The sequence below is a fragment of the Amyelois transitella genome, chromosome 10 (assembly GCF_032362555.1).
Source record: "Amyelois transitella isolate CPQ chromosome 10, ilAmyTran1.1, whole genome shotgun sequence".
Lineage (NCBI taxonomy): Eukaryota > Metazoa > Arthropoda > Insecta > Lepidoptera > Pyralidae > Amyelois > Amyelois transitella.
The window spans coordinates 8,023,331-8,041,602 of record NC_083513.1 but is presented as its reverse complement, the minus strand read 5'-3'; the positions used below and the strand labels follow the sequence as shown (position 1 = coordinate 8,041,602).

At 37.3% G+C, this 18,272-nt stretch overlaps 1 protein-coding gene across 2 annotated transcripts in view; it reads right to left on the bottom strand.

Moving 5' to 3' along the window:
* Positions 1–341: 341 nt before the first annotated feature.
* Positions 342–18,272, bottom strand: part of LOC106136403 (cadherin-99C) — a 142,249-nt gene continuing 124,318 nt past the window's right edge. For both annotated transcript variants that reach the window (XM_013336946.2, XM_013336945.2), the window contains 25 exons: positions 17,525–17,647; positions 16,874–17,113; positions 16,195–16,344; positions 15,561–15,779; positions 14,771–14,965; positions 14,406–14,543; positions 13,793–13,942; positions 13,048–13,162; positions 12,173–12,375; positions 11,663–11,803; positions 11,200–11,323; positions 10,728–10,888; positions 9,928–10,101; positions 8,990–9,199; positions 8,287–8,535; positions 7,396–7,491; positions 6,756–6,909; positions 6,111–6,403; positions 5,671–5,898; positions 4,989–5,254; positions 4,299–4,517; positions 3,806–3,929; positions 3,142–3,244; positions 2,452–2,779; positions 342–2,055 (listed from right to left, as the gene is read on the bottom strand). In XM_013336946.2, the coding sequence (XP_013192400.2) occupies positions 1,962–2,055; positions 2,452–2,779; positions 3,142–3,244; positions 3,806–3,929; positions 4,299–4,517; positions 4,989–5,254; positions 5,671–5,898; positions 6,111–6,403; positions 6,756–6,909; positions 7,396–7,491; positions 8,287–8,535; positions 8,990–9,199; positions 9,928–10,101; positions 10,728–10,888; positions 11,200–11,323; positions 11,663–11,803; positions 12,173–12,375; positions 13,048–13,162; positions 13,793–13,942; positions 14,406–14,543; positions 14,771–14,965; positions 15,561–15,779; positions 16,195–16,344; positions 16,874–17,113; positions 17,525–17,647 (4,497 nt within the window). In that variant the 3' untranslated portion in view covers positions 342–1,961. The remainder of the gene's footprint in view (positions 2,056–2,451; positions 2,780–3,141; positions 3,245–3,805; positions 3,930–4,298; positions 4,518–4,988; positions 5,255–5,670; positions 5,899–6,110; positions 6,404–6,755; positions 6,910–7,395; positions 7,492–8,286; positions 8,536–8,989; positions 9,200–9,927; positions 10,102–10,727; positions 10,889–11,199; positions 11,324–11,662; positions 11,804–12,172; positions 12,376–13,047; positions 13,163–13,792; positions 13,943–14,405; positions 14,544–14,770; positions 14,966–15,560; positions 15,780–16,194; positions 16,345–16,873; positions 17,114–17,524; positions 17,648–18,272) is intronic.

Sequence of the window (18,272 nt, the reverse complement as noted above, 5' to 3'; positions counted from 1 at the left end):
GTCAGCATTTACTAGCTTACCTGAGCAGTTTATGGGCACCAGTAGGTGTTGTCAATACAGTTTATTCAAAACATAACAGGTAACATTTTTACACGTTTATTATGTGATAAAACGTATGAAAATAGCAATATAATTATGACAGAAAATTAAGTTAAAACCAGCAGCACATGCTGGATTTATATTGTTAAAAATATATTTTTTAATCGGTTCCTAAAACCTTGGTTGGCTAAGAACGATTACGTGAGAGGATTTAAATATAGAAATGTTACGTTTAACAATAGGAATTATTTTCTGCTAATAAAGGGAAGTTAAAAAAAACCTAGATTACCTAGATTTTATGAAAGAAATTGAGCATTTACGAGTAAATAAATAGATAAGTTCTAATGAACATTGTCTGTTCGTCTAAAACTATTTTTGAAACTTAATTTCTTTTTAAAATAATATGTTTATAAAGTGGATTTTAAAATAAATAAAAACGTTTTACTTTTTATACTAAACACCTGTCGTTAATCACTGTGATTGGTGGATTTGACACAGCATGTCGTATTTTGAAAAGGTATTGGGTTCTGTTACAAGTTGACATGAATTTTATAACATTTAAGCCTTCAAACTCATTTGGTAGATCAGACATTTGAAGTACAAATTAGAGTTGCCACGAATAGTGAATTGGCCGAATACCGAATACCGAATATCCGGCAACGTGGTCAGCCGAAGCGCCGAATATTCGGCCGACAAATATTCGGCATGAAATACATCCCTAAAATCATTCCACTGCATTTATTCTGCTTTCGTGCTTCTTTTGCCATACCCAAATTTCACTCCCATGCATTAATGTCGGGATCAACATGCCCTTATGCACAGCCAGTCGAGCCTTTTTGGATAGTTTCTGACTGCTCATAAAGGCATGCAAAGCTCCATTCACCATGTTCCCCGCGTTCACTCTCCTTTCAATATCAAAATTAGGTACACTTGCCATCTGATGTAAACTTTGATCCTAGATATACAAACTCTTTCACTTGCTCAACTTTTTTTTAAAAGAAACGAATGAAAATGATAGGACTATTGAAATACATGACAGTTTCTGGAACTGCTTTGAGGAAGTCGCAACAGATAATATGCGAAGTGCTAATGATGAGGTGGACGCGGAGAAGAGTGCTGTGGCAAACCAGTTGGATTTTTATTTGAAAACAGTTCGCTTAGAACGGAAGGGCGACCCTTACAAGTGGTGGTTCGCAAACGAAAAACAATTCAAGTTTATCTTTCTTCTCCTGGAAGTAGCGTGTATAGTGAAAGGTTATACGTATTTTTCAAGGATAAAATGTATCCCATTTTAAGCCCAGGATAATTAAGGTATAATTATACCAAGTTTCATCGAAATCGAACCGTTACTTTTCACGTGATGCCTGAACATACAGCCAGACAGACAGACAAAAATTTTTTTAATCACTTATTTGGGTTTGGTATCGATCCAGTAAAACCACCTGCTATTTATTTTTTCAATATTTTCAATGTACAGAATTGACCCTTCTACAGATTTATTATATGTATAGATAACTTACCACTGGTCAATTTTAATTACTAAAGTATTGTAATTTGGAAATAGATACATAATTTTGAGTAATATACGTGTCTTTTTTAATTCGGTATTCGGCCGAATAGTACCTATTATTCGGCCGAATACCGAATAGCCTAAAAAGTGGCCGAATAGGCCGAATACCGAATAATTGCCGAATATTCGTGGCATCTCTAGTACAAATTCTTCAACAAGATCAAGTCATCGTCTGTATGATGATCTTCTTGTCAGTACAGTAAAATCATTTTGGCACACATTCACCAGCACCTAGTAGGCTTCTCGATTTCACATAAACAATTAGTAGGTGCATACAAAGTGTATCGCCATCTCACTCTTATAAAGACATTAAAAAAGAGAGGTTATTTACATTTTTTACATAAAACCTAGTCTATAATTCAGTCGTGGTCTCCACCGAGGATTGGTCGTAAGGATAACCGTTGAAGTTCCTCTTGCCAAAGGTAACGTTGTCATTGTCCGACGCCCTGTAACAAGAACATTATCTATATAAATGATAAAATTAATTGTTTTTATGTTTTTTTTTTGCATTAGATTAAAATCTTATAAAAATGATATCAGAGTCAAAAATGGACTCTTGATTTACATTTTTTTTAAACATATCAAGTTTATACTACTGGCGTAAGTTTGACATACACCACAAAAATTGAATAGATTTGGCGAATTGAAACAACGGATATTTAGCATTAAACAAATTATTTAATCTATTTCATAACATGCAAATAATTTAGTATTTACATGTGTATACCATACTATGTTCACACTCTTAAGAAAAAGCCTACGAAGAAGACTAGGACTACTACGTCGCCTAGGAAGAGGAGGAAGAAGACTTGTTAATAATGAATAGAAAAACCATAACTCACCTTTGCAAACCAGGGATTTCATCGTACGCCATGATAGGTTGTGACGCTTTCTTCTTATGATTATTCCCGCCATTTATTTTCCTACCAAGCGTCGCGACCAGTAATCCGCCACCCGTATTATTATTATTCACTCTAGGTAAAGTTCCGAGGGCGTTGTTCAATGCGTGGTTATTGGGCACTCTCCGGTTCAGAGTTTGAGTGTTGCGCGCATTGGACGCGTTGTTGGCGATCGTGTCGAAGTGACTGTTGTTCATTGTGCGGTTGTTTTCGTTGACGCTTGACGCGCGAGCCGTGGTGGCGGTTTCTGACAGTGTTGGGCTGCGTTCACCTGGAAGAAATTAAAAATAAAATCGATCTAATTAAAATGTGTATGGATAGCTATTACTAGATTACCAGCGAAATATGAACATGTCTAATCAGAAGACTTAAACAACTTCCATTCTGAATTTCAATGAAATCAGCGATCCAGTAGTTCAGTCGTAGAAGGTTTAACAGAAAAGCAGACTGAGCCTTGTAACAATTAAGCCGTGGCCGTGTAACTAATTGCTTCAACATGATGCCAAACCGTTGACAACGGAAATGTAAATAGGAGTAAGATTTGTATCATTTACGTAAGTTACAAAAAATACAGGTTTAATTTTAAAATAGTTTCGTTACTAAAATAACTTGACAAATAAATTAAATACTAACCATTGTCTTTGGATAAGTATTGCACACTGTGTATGTTGAACGCGTGGTTATTTGGGCTGAAATCCAGCTGTAGGTCGGCATCGTCGACCGCCATATTCAGGACCTAAAAATGTAATTAAGAATTAATATATACTGACAAATCCCATTAACTCAGCCAATTGTAATTTATGCTAGTAGATAAATTTACTTGGTTTATTTTGAGGGCATAAATATTTTTTTGATTTATTGAAAGAAAAAAGGAACGTCCCTTGATAAAATCAAGGTCATCCTGGCGACAAGTCAGGTCAAAAGTTTCCTAAATCAACGTGCTTACATGGATAAAGTTATGAATGTGGACGAAGCGAAAGAAGTATTCAAGTGGAAACATGTAGATTCTGCCTACCCTTCCAAAAGAGACGCAATGTAATATGTATGATGTCAACCCCATATCAAGTTACACTGCATGGGAATTCTATGACGCGGTGATAGAGGTTAATGCAGTGAATTTGGGTAGGTCTTCAAGTTAAAAGGCGGCTAAGTTTTAGATATGACAATTATTAAGTGATATTGAAGTGTCCCATAATAATGAAAAATAGTTTTGAATTTTGAATTTTTTGGACATCATAGGCAGGTTAGCTGCCTAATACTTTGAGGAAGGCAGTAATATGCTGTTGACTGTACGCACCTGAGTTTCGTATCGCGGAGCGGGCTCGTCTTCACTCGACTCGTAACCAGAAGGCGGGCGAGGCGGCATGCTGACGCTCAATGTGCCATATTGTTGTATCGCCTGCTCTTTGTGCTTCTTGTACCTTTAAAAATATATAATATCATCGAATTAGCACAATAAAACTTTTGCTACTAACATAAGCGCTGCATGAAGAGAGTTATGAATGTGGATGAAGCGAAGGAAGTATGCAGAGATCGTGGCAAGTGGAAAGAGGTAGTCTCTGCCTTCACCTCCGGGAAAGAGGCGTGATTTTATGTATGTATGTATAAGCGCTGCAATATGTATTTATTTAAACTTTATGCATTTAAAATTTACAACAGGCGGACTTAATGCTTAATTAATCAAAGCGACTGACTGACAAAGAGCTGAGCGTGGCCTATCAGTCTTTTAAGACTGTTGGCTCTGTGACTCTCTTTGACTTGATTGTATGTATGAATGTGTGTATATGTACCTATTCCAAGAAGCGCAGATATATATCGTTGCAGCGGTTGCAGCGACTAATACGAGCGCTGCAAGACCTATTAAAGCGGCTGGAAGCGCTGTCCCGAGCGGCGCGGCGGCCATTTGCGTTCTTCTCGGCTGTTCTTTCGCAACTAATGGGGGTCTGACCTCGCTGACCGGGGATTGGAGACGTGAGGCGACTGCTTTTCTCACGCCTGCTTCTATGGCTCTGAAAATATGATTGATAAATTACGTCAGTGAACAAGTGGTTAACTTAGTACTCATACATAGCAAGAGTATCTGGGGTTAAAAATACTGCAGCCCCAAACCATGAAAATTAATTTATAATTACCAAAATTGCTTGATATAAGATATTTTACATACATATGATCAAGTCTTTATACTTTACGGGGTAGACAGTGCTAACAGTCTTGAAAAGACTGATAGGCTACGTTCAGCTGTTTGGCTTAATGATAGAATTGAGATTCAAATAGTGACGGGTTGCTAGCCCATCGCCTAAAAGGAGAATCCCAAGTTTATAAGCTTATCCCTTAGTCGCCTTTTACGACATCCGTGGGAACGAGATGGAGTGGTCCTATTTTTTTTGTATTGGTGCCGGGAACCACACGGCACTAAGATATTTTACTTGCCGATATGGGAAGGAATATATCTTTTATAAAAAATTAACCTTTAAACTTACTTTTTAACCGGCTTAGAATCCCTCGTCAAAATCTCTCCCGTGTTGGGATCCACGAGGTACAACCACACGTCAGTTCCCTTAGCATCGACCTCCAAAGTCCCATTCTTCCCTATATAATGCCTCGCTGTAAGTTTCTCAAGACCGGCGACCAAGCCGCTTTTCTCCTCTATCGCGGTTAGTAACTCTCTGGCGCGGCGACGTATGGCTTCAGAGTTTATGTTGGACACTTCTACGACTAGTTGGTTGTCTTTGCTTAGGAGGTTTATCTGTAATTAAAAAAAATGTTATAAAGAGTGACAATATTCAAATGCCGTTGAAATTGTGGGTAATACTATCGATAGCATGAATGTCACATGCTGTTTTAACGGGCTCCGTTTTGAAGTCTGAAAAATACTGAGATTTCGATAGATGTTATTTTGATGAAATAAAGAAAACGATTAAAATTCTCGTACGGGTCAATTGGACACTCGCACAAATAAGACATATCAAAACCAATAAATTAATATAAAGTATAATTGTAGTGAGAGCTGAGAAATTAAGAAGGAACTTAGTTATGAGGCTCTATGTATGTCTCAAGGTGGAACGAGATCAAAGACAATCAGAAAATTGTTTCAATCTCTACATTAACAGGATTTCAAACCCATGACTTTGTTAACGAAGAAAACGTTACTAAAATACTTACAACAACCGAAACTCTCGCGATATTATACATTTGCGGTGAACTAGGATTGTCTCTCGCCGTCACGCTGAATTTGAAGGGCAGAATATTAGCCGGAACGTTCTCGAAGGTCTGAATATTGGAGATGACCCCAGTATCGGAGTCTAAGGTGAAGTATTCTTCGGCGGATTTAGTCCAGGAGTTCTTTTGGTATACCAACTTTCCGTATTCGCCGCTGTCTTTATCTTTCGCCTGGAATGAGAGTATTAATAAAATTTTAAATACAGAATTCAGAGAATTGCAAAGCTCTTCATATGATTATTAGGTTCATTATACAAATTTTCATAGATAAAGCTCGCTAGAATTCTAATCCTATGTCAATTTATCCAGCTTCAAATAACTGGCTCATTTTAGTTATAAATAAATTAGCTGAGGTATAATATAAATATTTTTTTAAGATTTACCTTAACTTGCAACACGTTAGTCCCCAACAACGTATCCTTAGTGACAATCGCGAAATATTTTCCTCTCGCTGCAACAATAGTACTCTGTTCCGGGAAAATAAACACCGGATCATTATCATTAGCATCTGTTACGTGGACTTTTATCAGTGCCTTGCTCCCATCAGGGTTAATCAGGCCTTGAATAGATTCTAATTGGACTTCTAGGGAGTACTCGGTAACATTTTCGTAATCAAGTGACGCGTTGAGGTAGATCGCACAGTCTCTCTCTAAAGTCAAATTTACGTAGAATACGCCTGAAATACAAAAGTAAAATATATTATTTGCATTGGAAATTCCTAATAACGGGGCATAAAAAGTACCATTCTACTTAGCATTTTAAGCTAAGATTCATTTAGATGACTTTATCTGTCTTTAAAAGCAGAAGAATGTAGAGATCATGGCAAGTGGAAAGATTTAGTCTCGGCCTACCGTAGAGGCGTGATTTTATGTATTATAAGTTATGTAAAAACAGACATATATATGTTATTTTCTTCTCAATGAGAATGCGACAGCGGAATTACTTAGTATAAATGGCTAAATTTCGGCTGACAAATTTTTGTTCGCAGAACTAAATTTAACATGACAAAAAAAAAACAGTTTCATTACCTTTCTGGGACGCATCAGTTAGGAGACACTTCAGTGGCGTATCAGGCGAGTGTCTCTTCGTATTCAAAACGGGTAGCACTCTGACTAAAGTTCCATTTTTAGCGTTCTCTGCCACGTGTTCCGTGTATACTGTGTCTGCGAATCCGAGACCCACCTGCAATTTCAAAATAATATTTTTTTTTTACTTTTCTTTGAGTAATATACCTACCTACCTAGCAAATTTAAATGGAAAGAGAAACCATAATTAACTAGTTATATATATAATATTAAACACTTAAATAAATCAATAAAAATTATTCACACGTACAGTACACGGGACAAATTACATGGATTGAGTTAGCCTCAAAGAGTACTATATAGTAGTAAAGTTTGAAAATTGTGGTATGAGATACTAACTCAACGATATTTTGTTTTATAAAAAATACTTATATAGATAAACAAAGACCCAGGCCAATCCGAGAAAGTTCAATATTCTCATCATGCCCTGGCCGGGATTCGAACCCGGGACCTCAAGTGTCACAGACAAGCGCACTGCCGACGCGCTACAGCAGACTAAACATTTAGAAAAGAAATAACGGTCCCAAGTAATTCTATTTATTTTTATGTTTTGGTATAGGTATATATGGTTTGACTGACTTACATCTGGAGGAACAGTAGCAGAATGACTGACGTACACAGTCAAACTGGTGACAGAAGACATGACCGGTTCTCCTTGATCATACGCTTGGACATCCACCTGAAACAAAAAATATATGTAAAAAATATTGAAAGGTTATAAACATACCGCAATCGTATGCAGCATACACACACACACACACATAAAATCACGCCTCTTTCCCGGAGGGTTAGGCAGAGACTACCTCTTTCCACTTGCCACGATCTCTGCATATTTCCTTCGCTTCATCCACATTCATAACTCTCTTCATGCAAGCTCGGCGGTTTCGGGTACTTTTGACCTGACCCTGGTACGTATGCAGCATATGTACTCGTATCAGCGAGTCTTATGTGTGTTGCTTGCATTAGTTTGATTGCTAACCGATGCATTTTTGGAAGGATTACAACAGACAAAAACAACAAACTGAAGATGTGTAATAGATCCGAGCTAGGTTTTGTTCCCCTGCAAAGTCAAAGCTGCTGGAGAGGAGTGTCATCGTGTAACTTACCTAACCATTTCCAGGATATTGAGCATCAGAAAGAAACTGGACTTGATACAGATACATACAATATATCTCCTGTGTAAGCCTTACTTTTTACGGAACCACTACATATCTTTCCCATGGATATCGTAAAAGGCAACTAAGGGACAGGCTTTTAGCCTTGGGATTCCTTTTGTAAGCGATGGGCTACCAATCAGTCACTATTTAAATCTCAATTCCATTATGAAGTTATACAGCTGAACGTGGCCTTTCAGTCTTTTCGAGACTGTCAGCTCTGTCTACCCCGCAAGGGATATAGACGTGACTTATCTAGCCCTTGCGGGATAGAAGGAGCAATGACAAAGACTCGAACACCAGGTTATTTTGATACTCACAGTATATTCACTGTCAGTCTCCTTCCTCAAATCGTCTCGGACCCTCACAGCGCCCGTGTCGGGCTCCACGTGGAAGTACTTCGAAGCCTTCCCTCTCCCCACCAACTTGTATCTCACTCTGTTGTTAGGGGCAGTAGCGTCTACGTCTGTCGCTGTGACAGTTTGTACAAGAGTGCCGATGGATGAAGAATCTTCTATAGTGACGGGTCGGACGATCGATGTGAAGATGGGCGCGTTGTCGTTTTTGTCCTGTAAAAATTTACAAAAATGTTATAATAGCCGTGTGGTTCCCGGCACCAATATAAAAAAGAATAGAACCACTCCATCTCATTTCCCATGGATGTCGTAAGAGGCGACTAAGGGACAGATTTATGATCTTGGAATTCTTATTTTAGTCTATTACTATTTGAATCTCAATTCTATCATAAAGCCTTACAGCAGAACGTGGCCAATCAGTCTCTTCAAGATTGTTGGCTCTGTCTACCCCGAAAGGAATAAAGACGTGACTATATGTATGTATGTAGGTTATAATAATCTCAACGAATATTATGAATGCGTTAGTAAGTTTATTGCCGTGTGGTTAGTTTTTCTGTTTAGTCAGCTGGTAGACTGGCAGAGAATGCCAAACGGCATAATGTCCGTCTTTTGTACATTTTAGGCAATAACTTTGAAATACAATGAATGTATAAATGAAGAAACTTACATCAACCAAAACTTCCACTGTAGTAGCTACTCCAAGACCTTCGCCTGTATTCTCTTCAGTGCCAACTACGATTTCGTGGCGAGCGGACATCTCTCTGTCCAACGGACGAATAGTCCTGATCATTCCAGATTTACGATCTATCGAGAATAAGTCGGTGTCGCCAAGCATAATCGTGTATGTTATTTCAGGCGTCGTGTCTGGGTCTACGGCCTAAAAGAGAGAAAATAGTACATTAAAAATCCGTCTTCCGTCTTAATGTACAGCCAGGGACAGATAAAAGTGGACCTCTATGTGTGTGATCATTAATCAGACGCCCTAAGAGTAAAATTAATCCTCTTGATATCCAGCAGAAATAGTTTTTCAGGTTCTACTTATATTGCAAGTATTGTATTTAATCAAGTCAAAGCATATATAGCTTATTTTTTTAGCATTGTAGCTGAGCTGTATGAGAGCTCACGAGTAGCCAAATGGGGCCTCGATATTTCATAATACCAATGTTTATGTACAGACCTAGACGAACGTATCTTGATCAAATTAAGGACGTCCTGGTAAAGGGTCAGGTCAAAAGTACCCGAAACCGCCGAGCTTGTATGAAGAGAGTTATGAATGTGGACGAAGCGAAAGAAGTATGCAGAGATCGTGGCAAGTGGAAAGAGGTAGTCTCTGCCTACCCCTCCGGGAAAGAGGCGTGATTTTATGTATGTATGTATGTATGTATGTACAGCGCCATCTATCGCTGTTACTAACATTGTATAGTTCTTAATAAAAATAAAACAATAATGCTGCTCCTTATATGGTGGAATATCGGGTACATCAACGGAATACAAAGACTACAGTAATGTTTGAGCCTTCTTGGTTGCTTGATTCTAATGACGCAATGTGTTGCTGTCACTAAGAATCGTATATAAGGAAAAAAAGAGAACAAAACTTCTACTCACATGAACCTTAACCACAGGGTAATTAGGTGCATTTTCAGGCACATGTACAGAATATAAAGACTGCGGGAATGTTGGTGCTTCGTCAGGTTCGTCTTGCACTTGCACGGTGACTGAAGCGGTGCCAAGTCGCTTGTCTATGGCGCCATCTGTCGCTGTTACTACGAATGCGTAGTCCTGAAAGGGAATAAATAAAAAATTTATAATGACAAAAAAAATGTTTAAGTCTTGAATCATGTTTCGCAAATGAAAGAATAATTTGTAAATTACTTTAGTTTGGGAGTTCATATAACTTTCGAAGCTTATGCTTTCTGGTCAAGAGTTTACTCTATGATTGTGTAATTAAAGAGGTCCTATCCAGGAAGATGCAGCCGGGCCTAACGCCAGAAGGACAATAACTTAATTAGATAAACATCCAAGAAAAAAACGAGACTGATGCTCAACAGATATTTGTTTATTCTAAGTAACAATTAAGATACTTACTGGTTTATCGCATTGGTTTCTAACTGTAAAGATAGATTTACTTTTGGATAAATAAATAAACAGATTTTTACTTAATTTGATAAGCATCCTGTAGCCAAGTCAAACAAAGATTCTTTACAATCTTGAACCGAACACGTTTTTATCGCGCTATAAAGATCAGGGCAAAAAAAAGTTTATATTACTCCATTCTATAAAATATTGTTGTTTCGCTTTTTATTATGACGTGAAACGGGATTCAAATTCAGGATCTTGTGACTCAGGGGCAAGTACTCTACCAGTTCGCTACAAAGAAGAAAGAAAAAGTCGACAGTATTTGTTACCTTAGTTTGTTCATAATCCAGTTCGGTCTTAGTAGAAATCAAGCCGGTACTGTTATCTATTGTGAAGGGTAAGTGTGAGGGCAGGCTGTATGTTATCATGGCGTTAACACCCTCGTCGCTGTCTGTGGCGTGCACATAGCCAACGAATTCGCTTTTAGCTCCTGAAAAGGTATTCAATAGGGTTGAAATTATTTTAAAGATGGTAAGGAGAGAAATGTATTTCAAAGGCGTAAATTTTCAGTAACATTCATTTAGAATTATATTCGTTATGCTTCCTACTTTTTACATAATTGAAAATACCATATCTTTACTCTTCATCTCTGTTAGTCGTCTATTTCTAAGGAAAAACAAAAGAAGTGGTCCTATTTTGTACCAGAGAATCAACACCGCATAAACAAGTAGGTAACTAGAAAATATCTCAATTACAATTTCTTTTCAATTAGAAAAACACTTTCTTCAAATATTGTTTTACCTTCTTTGACATGGAATAGATAGGAGTCTTCGTCGAACTTGGGATTATTATCGTTGATATCTGTGACCTTTATGTTCACTGTAGCTGTGTTTGACAGCTTGCCTGGATCTTCAGCTTTCACCATCTGAGCATTAAAAATTAAATTATTTATTTAGTACCCTCAATTTCTCAAAGTTACCATCACCACGTATTAACCTGATAACTATGGAAATATTTCGAAAGAATATCCCTTCAAATAAAATATAGGTAGTCTGTTGAAAATGATTCATACCTCGTTACGCCCAAAGGTCTTTAAACCGACCGCGACTCAAAACTGGTACCTAATAACTTTAAAATCAAGCACTCAACCACAAAAGGAAGAATGTGGAAATGGAAAGTTGTAGTTCTTGCCCACCCGTCCGGGAAAGAGGCGTGATATATGTATGTATATATGTGCATTAAAAAAAAGTAAATAAAAACTTACCAATTGATATCTGGTGAGGACTTCTCTGTCCAATCTCCTGATGACTGTAATAATACCGGTGTTGGATCCAATGGCAAACTGACGCAGGTCGTTCCCAGACACGATGGAGTAGGTAACTGGTTCATTTTCTGGATCTTTGGCCTGAAAACAAATGAACAAGTGTTAAATGTAAAATAAATAAATATTGAAGTAAAGAAACATTTACGGTACAAATTTAGAAACACGTGCAAATTTGTTTGTTTTTTTTTTCATTATATTTTGGATAAATGAGTTCTTGATTTATTAGATCCAAACTCAAAGGTTTTCTTCTGTGTCAAGCAGTATCAAAACTTATTAATAAACAAATAATGTCTAACACAATGCGCCACTTCCAGCCAGTTGAGATAGAAATTTTGTTGTAATTTGGCTGAAATGTTGTAATTTGGCTGAGACTTTTACCGTTTAAAGTACGGATCGCTCATTAAATATACTTACTTCATAACGAAAAAGAATTTATTTCACAATACTAACAGTGACAGTAGTGACAGTAGAATTGATCGCAGCGCCCTCTGACACCGGCGCGTAGTAATCGCGACTCGAGAACTGCGGGGGGCGCGTGTTGGGACCCGGGGCTACGGACAACTCCACGATGCCTTGAGAACTGAGACCCTTGGCGTCTGTTGCTCGGATTGTCAAGCTGTATTGCTCGCCCGCTTGAAGGCGACTTGTGCTTGCTGTAAAAGTAGAGGAATGGCTTCGCGTTCAGTCGTAATTTATAGTGAAATTGTATAGTTAAAAAAATGAGGAACAAAATACCCAACAATCTTAGTAGTAATATGTCTTTGAAGAATGTAATGTAACACCATGCACGTCATGCAAAATCATCATAGATTTAAAGTACAAAATGTGCTCTCACTCGTGTAGTCAATAAAGTGCAAGAAAAACTCAATTGCTTGTTAATTTTGTAATTAAAAATAATAAAAATACATACTTCAATCTTTATACAGTCATCAAGTGTTTAAAATCTGTTGACATGTTTTAAATATATTATTAAACTTTTGGTAAAAATTCCAATCAAATTATGGTTTGATGTCAAGTTACTCGTTATATTTTTATGATGAGTTACTTGTTATATCTCTATGTTCATAGACAATATAGAATGCTTAAGGCATTTCATTCTTAATTTAAACGAGTCACAAATTCTCGATCAAGCTGAGGTTTTCATACAAACGTTCCATCTCATTCATTTCCAAACCAGACATTGAAAACGAAAGCAACACGAAAGATGTTCTTTCGTATCTACGTTTTTAAGAAAACTCAAGCGAACAATAGCTAGGTTTTATTTTAATTCATTTCAGCCAGTATTTCATTAAAAAAAATATGTGCTAGTGATATGTGCGACTTACAAATAACACCCGTTTCGGGGTCAATAGTGAACTTGCTGCCACCATTGTTAGACACATGGTAGATGCTGTATGTGATTCGTGCGTTCTCACCCTCGTCTATGTCCATTGCTTCCACCTGAAATATAAAATTGTAGTTAAAACTTATAGGCCCAATGCAAGCGCATACCAAATCACACTTGATAAGGTATCAATCATGTGACATCGATTGCTCTATAATTGATTTAGTGAGTGATTTTGATCAGCTGTATGTGGTTTGACGGGCGTGTTGTCATTTAATATCAATATTGCGGTGTTACATCTCCTCTCACTTCGTAGTTTATAACCTGATATAGGCTTATACACTTGAGATTCCTCTTGTAGGCGATGGGCTAGCAACCAGCCACTATTTGAATCTGGAATATTATCATGAAGCCACGCTGAATGTGATCTATCAGTCTCTACATATAATGTGTATAAGTGTTATTGATGTTGCGGTCGCATTGTCATTCTGGTTAAATAATTTGACAGAGAACGACAACAGTACCGAAGTCACACCTACATTCGCTTTGTAGCCCATAACCTAATAAAAACTAATCTCAATAGCTTATGAAAAGCAGTAGTATGTAAACTAACTAACTGACACTATGACATGTAGTATCTTTGATATTAAAGTGTGATTAGTTCTACTTTTAACGTCAATAAAACCGAAGTCACAACTCCATTTGCTTCCAAGCCCATAACCTAACGTTTTCTCTAGAGTAATTACCTTATGCACAGCCGTAGGTTCCAAACTAGCCGGTACTATGATCGGCAGTGTCTTCGGTATGACGGGCGCGTTGTCATTCTGGTCCAATAGTTTGACGGCCAACGACAGTGGCGCCGAAGCGGCACCTCCATTTGCTTCGCGGGCCACCACCTGAAAACAATTTTTTTAATAGATAAGTCTTGAATGTTTCTAAAATGTCTCAGGTACAGCAACGTTATTTTTATTTTCATGGATATACTATTTGGAAATCAGATAGTTTTAAGAATATCAACAATTTGTTTGAATTTAATTTTTTTGGAACATTTCAGTATTTAAATTAGGTACCTAATTATGTGAGTTATATCAAATCAAGAAGAAGAAAATGCTGCGGTGCAGTTTGTTACCGCTTCTTCTGCACTGACGCCTTGGAAGCGGCAGTAAACTTAGTTTTTAAGTAATTTATTTGACGTCAACCAATGTTGTTAAACCATACGTTTTGACAATTATTTATTAAGCGATATATAGTATCCTATAATAATAAATAAAAATTTTGAATTTGAATTTGAATTCATTATTAGACGGACTTGGGCCCTGCACGGACATAAAAATTACAGACTTCGAAAATCTCCTTTACCTGAAATCTAAATTTGCCAGGATTCGGCGGATCCCTATCCAATTTGTCATCGCTCACAACGAGATATCCGTCGCCGTCGATATCGAAGAAGCTGGTCGTCAACTCGAACGTATACTTCGGAACAGGGTCGCCCGGCCCCTGGAAATAAATAAAAAAAAGGTTAAAGACGCAATCATAGCAAAATATTTAATGGTTTCTGTAATGAAGTTCAATATTCACGACCTTATCAACTTTAAGACCAATCATTGGTAACCAGTTCGGTATAACATTTAGGTATGCACTTACATCAAGATCAAGGAATTCAATATTTATATGTACATTACTATTGTTACAAATATCGATACCTAACTAAACAAAATCCTTACCAAATCAGGATCATAGACCGACAATCTAATAGGCTCGTCGTTTACATCCAAAACTCTTGTGCCCTTGGGAGAGTTCTCTTCCACGTAGCCTTCGTCCGAAGAGGCTTCTACTACCGGTGGACTGGCATCCACAGGTCTGACTGTTATAGTTAGCTTGGCGGTCGTGAAACGCTTCGCTTCCGATACCTCTTCGGCCTGAAATTAAATGATAAATGTTAAAGGGTAGTAACAAATAAGACATTTTCAGATGTTATGTTAACTATTATTTTATTGATAAAAACAGTCTTCTCCAAAATTATACTAAAAGAATGTCTTGTATAATCACTAAGGCATTCGATTTAATTGTGTTTCTAATAACAATAAAAAATGTAGTTAAATTCTACCTGAAAATATAAATTCCAAATCTAATGACAACAAAACTAGTTGGGCATATCAGTTGTCCACGAGGAAAACGAACATTAAAATTGCAAAATATTTGAACACAGAATTTGATTACAGTACCCGAAACCGCCGAGCTTGCATGAAGGGAGTTATGAATGTGGATGAAGCGAAGGAAGTAAGCAGAGAACGTGGCAAGTGAAAAGAGATAGTCTCTGCCTACACCTCCGGAAAAGAGGCGTGATTTTATGTATGTATGTATAGAATTTTATTATTTTTCTTTTTAAATTTCAGAATCACTAGAAAACTCTTTTTTACAAGAAAAATATTGCTGCCAGTGTGTGCTGCCAGCACAAAAAAACTTCGCTGGAGTTATCAATTTTTTTTTAGTTTTTAATAAAGAACAACTCACTTTGATAACCAACTGGAATTTCTTGGCTATGCTCGTGTCTACAGCCACCAACTGCCTCACTGCCCCACTACTGGGGTCGATCGCGAAGTACGTAGCCCAAGAATCTGGTTCTCCACTCTCTATACTGTATTTAATTCTGGCGTCCAAAGTGTCCATGTCCACTGCTTGAATTTTCTCTGGTTCTATTGTCAGGACGCCAGCTAGTACGCCAGAGTTAACCTGGAAAAGAATATGTTTTAATGAGTGTTATATATTGATTAAGATTTTTGAAATGCGTGGTCATGCCGCCTCTGCTAGGCCAGGACCTGGTAGAGTAGACCGAAATATCAAGATTTTATCGAGTGTTATTCCTTCGGATCCTCAATTTCGACAACATTTGATAAATTAGCTCAATAAAGCAGATGTACCTAGAGGATCGATGAAAGTGGAAACAATAACATGTGATAGAAGTGCAAACTAAAAACTTTGATTCCAACAAATGAGTAACAGAGGCAAATAACAAAAGATTTCTCCAAAAGTAAAAACTACATAATATTTTTGATTTCAGACATTTTCAAAATTAAAAAACCCAAATGGCCAGTAACAATAAAGAAACTTCTCCAGTAAAAAAAAACATAACAAATTGGACACTTACATAACTAGAGTATTCCGGATTGAAGCAGGCTCCCTCATGGAGCGTGCAGCCCTTGTATATAAACGAGGGATCCTGATCATCGTCATCTTTGACATTGACCGTCAATGTGGTGGTGCTTGATAATCGGCGTTTGACGTCACGGGCGCGGTCCTATATGAAGAAACAAGAAGTATTTTGATTGAGACCTGGTACCTTGTCACACCACATTTAAAATAACGGGAATAATTATAATTATTCCCGTTATTTTAAATATTATTAGTCGTTTGGTCCGGATAGCTCTAGGGATAATTCTATAACCATAAAACGGGAAAGTCACATGGAACGTTTCCCCATTGCATCAGAAAACCACGTTCGAGCTATCTGCTTCATGTAATGGTAAGATAACTATGTTTATGGCATACAGTACACCTTATGTATCGTACATATCGTATTTGTAAATGAAAAAAAACAGTCAACATCACACCTAGTAGGTCTGCGTTAAACTCCATGCCTCTGAGTCCTTATGTCCTGTGAAGGTTCCCTGTTCATTCATGAGTTAAAATGACCATTTTGATAATATCCTCTATCAAAAAATTTCATCTGATGTTTAAGTTAAAGAACATGATGGTTTAGTAAACATCCCTTAACAAAATTTGCCTTGAATAGCTGAATGTGTAATTTTTCAAGAAATGGTACTTACAGAAGCAACAATAGTGACTAGATACTTCTGCGTGCGTTCGTAATCCAAACTCCTATTTACTGTGACCTGCCCCTGATGTGGTAACGGCATAGCAAAGAACCCGTAGCCGTCTGCTGCGTTATTACTTTCCAGGGTCGCATTGTCGCCTGGGATGATAAAGTATTCAGCCAGGCCATTGACCCCTGCGTCGAAGTCTACTGCTCGGACGCCGTCGAATATTGTCGTGCCGATGGGTGCGAGCTAAAATATAGATGAGGTTAGTACGTTACGTTACGTAGTCAAAATTTATAAGATTCATTGGTCCTAAGACGTACATACAAAAAACTATTCTAATCTTCCAAGACTTATGTCTCATGGTTTCACTCTTTCTTTTACTCCTGTAACCTCAAAAAGAGTGCAGATAAAACATTTGACTTGTTAACGCCCTGAATAGATCTGCTTATTGCTATGGTTCCAAGGTAAGAAGAACTTGATCCAGGTAAGGGAAGATAACGTTACTAACGGGAATGACTGCCAGCTTAACTCTGGCAAGGACATGATTCCAAATTCAGTTACTTAGATGATATTTTAGTACGCAATATTTATATTTTTGGTTTTAATTGCTTAGGTATATCATCAGCTCATAAGCTAAGTGTGTTATAGAAAACTTACCTCCGAAACATCGGTCTCATATGGAACGCCTTGGAACACCGGCGCGTTGTCGTTGATGTCGGACACTCTCACAATAACAGGTATAGTCCGTCGCTTCTTGGTGGCTTTCACTTGGCACACAAGCTGCAACATATCATTAATTAAACTCTAACACTGGTTAAGGTACAAATCCATTTAGTGGGTACTATGCGAAATAGAGAACATTAATTATTTAAGGTGACACTGTTGCGGGCGGAAAATCGTTGTTACAGATCAGCTTAACAGTTGTGTAAAATGAGTTTCTCTATCACTCTTAAAATCAGTGTTATATTAAGCACATTTTTCGCTACGCACGCTTAGAGCAAAAGTATGAAATTGTGACAAAACCCAACCAATAAAGAATATAACTAAGTAGTTATGTATGTATGTTTATACTATTTTCAGCTTGTTAAATATAAAGTTTTTTTCTTATTTAAATTTAATATAAATCTCGTAAAAAGTAATTTAGTTTATAGGTATTTATTTTCCATATTTTTAAAAGGCTTTTATTATACTGAGAATCTTCCATATATACTCTTACTTCGAGTTTTATATCATATAATGAGATAAAGAATAATGTACTGTAATGCAAGCAGGTGTTCTTGAACACATTTATGACGTTGCCTTCAGGCGTTTCTATAATTAGATTCGCGTTCAGTACAACAGTCACTTTATACCTTTCAAATTGAGACCTTACTATAGTGGGGGAGAGCCAAAGTCAGTGTAAACG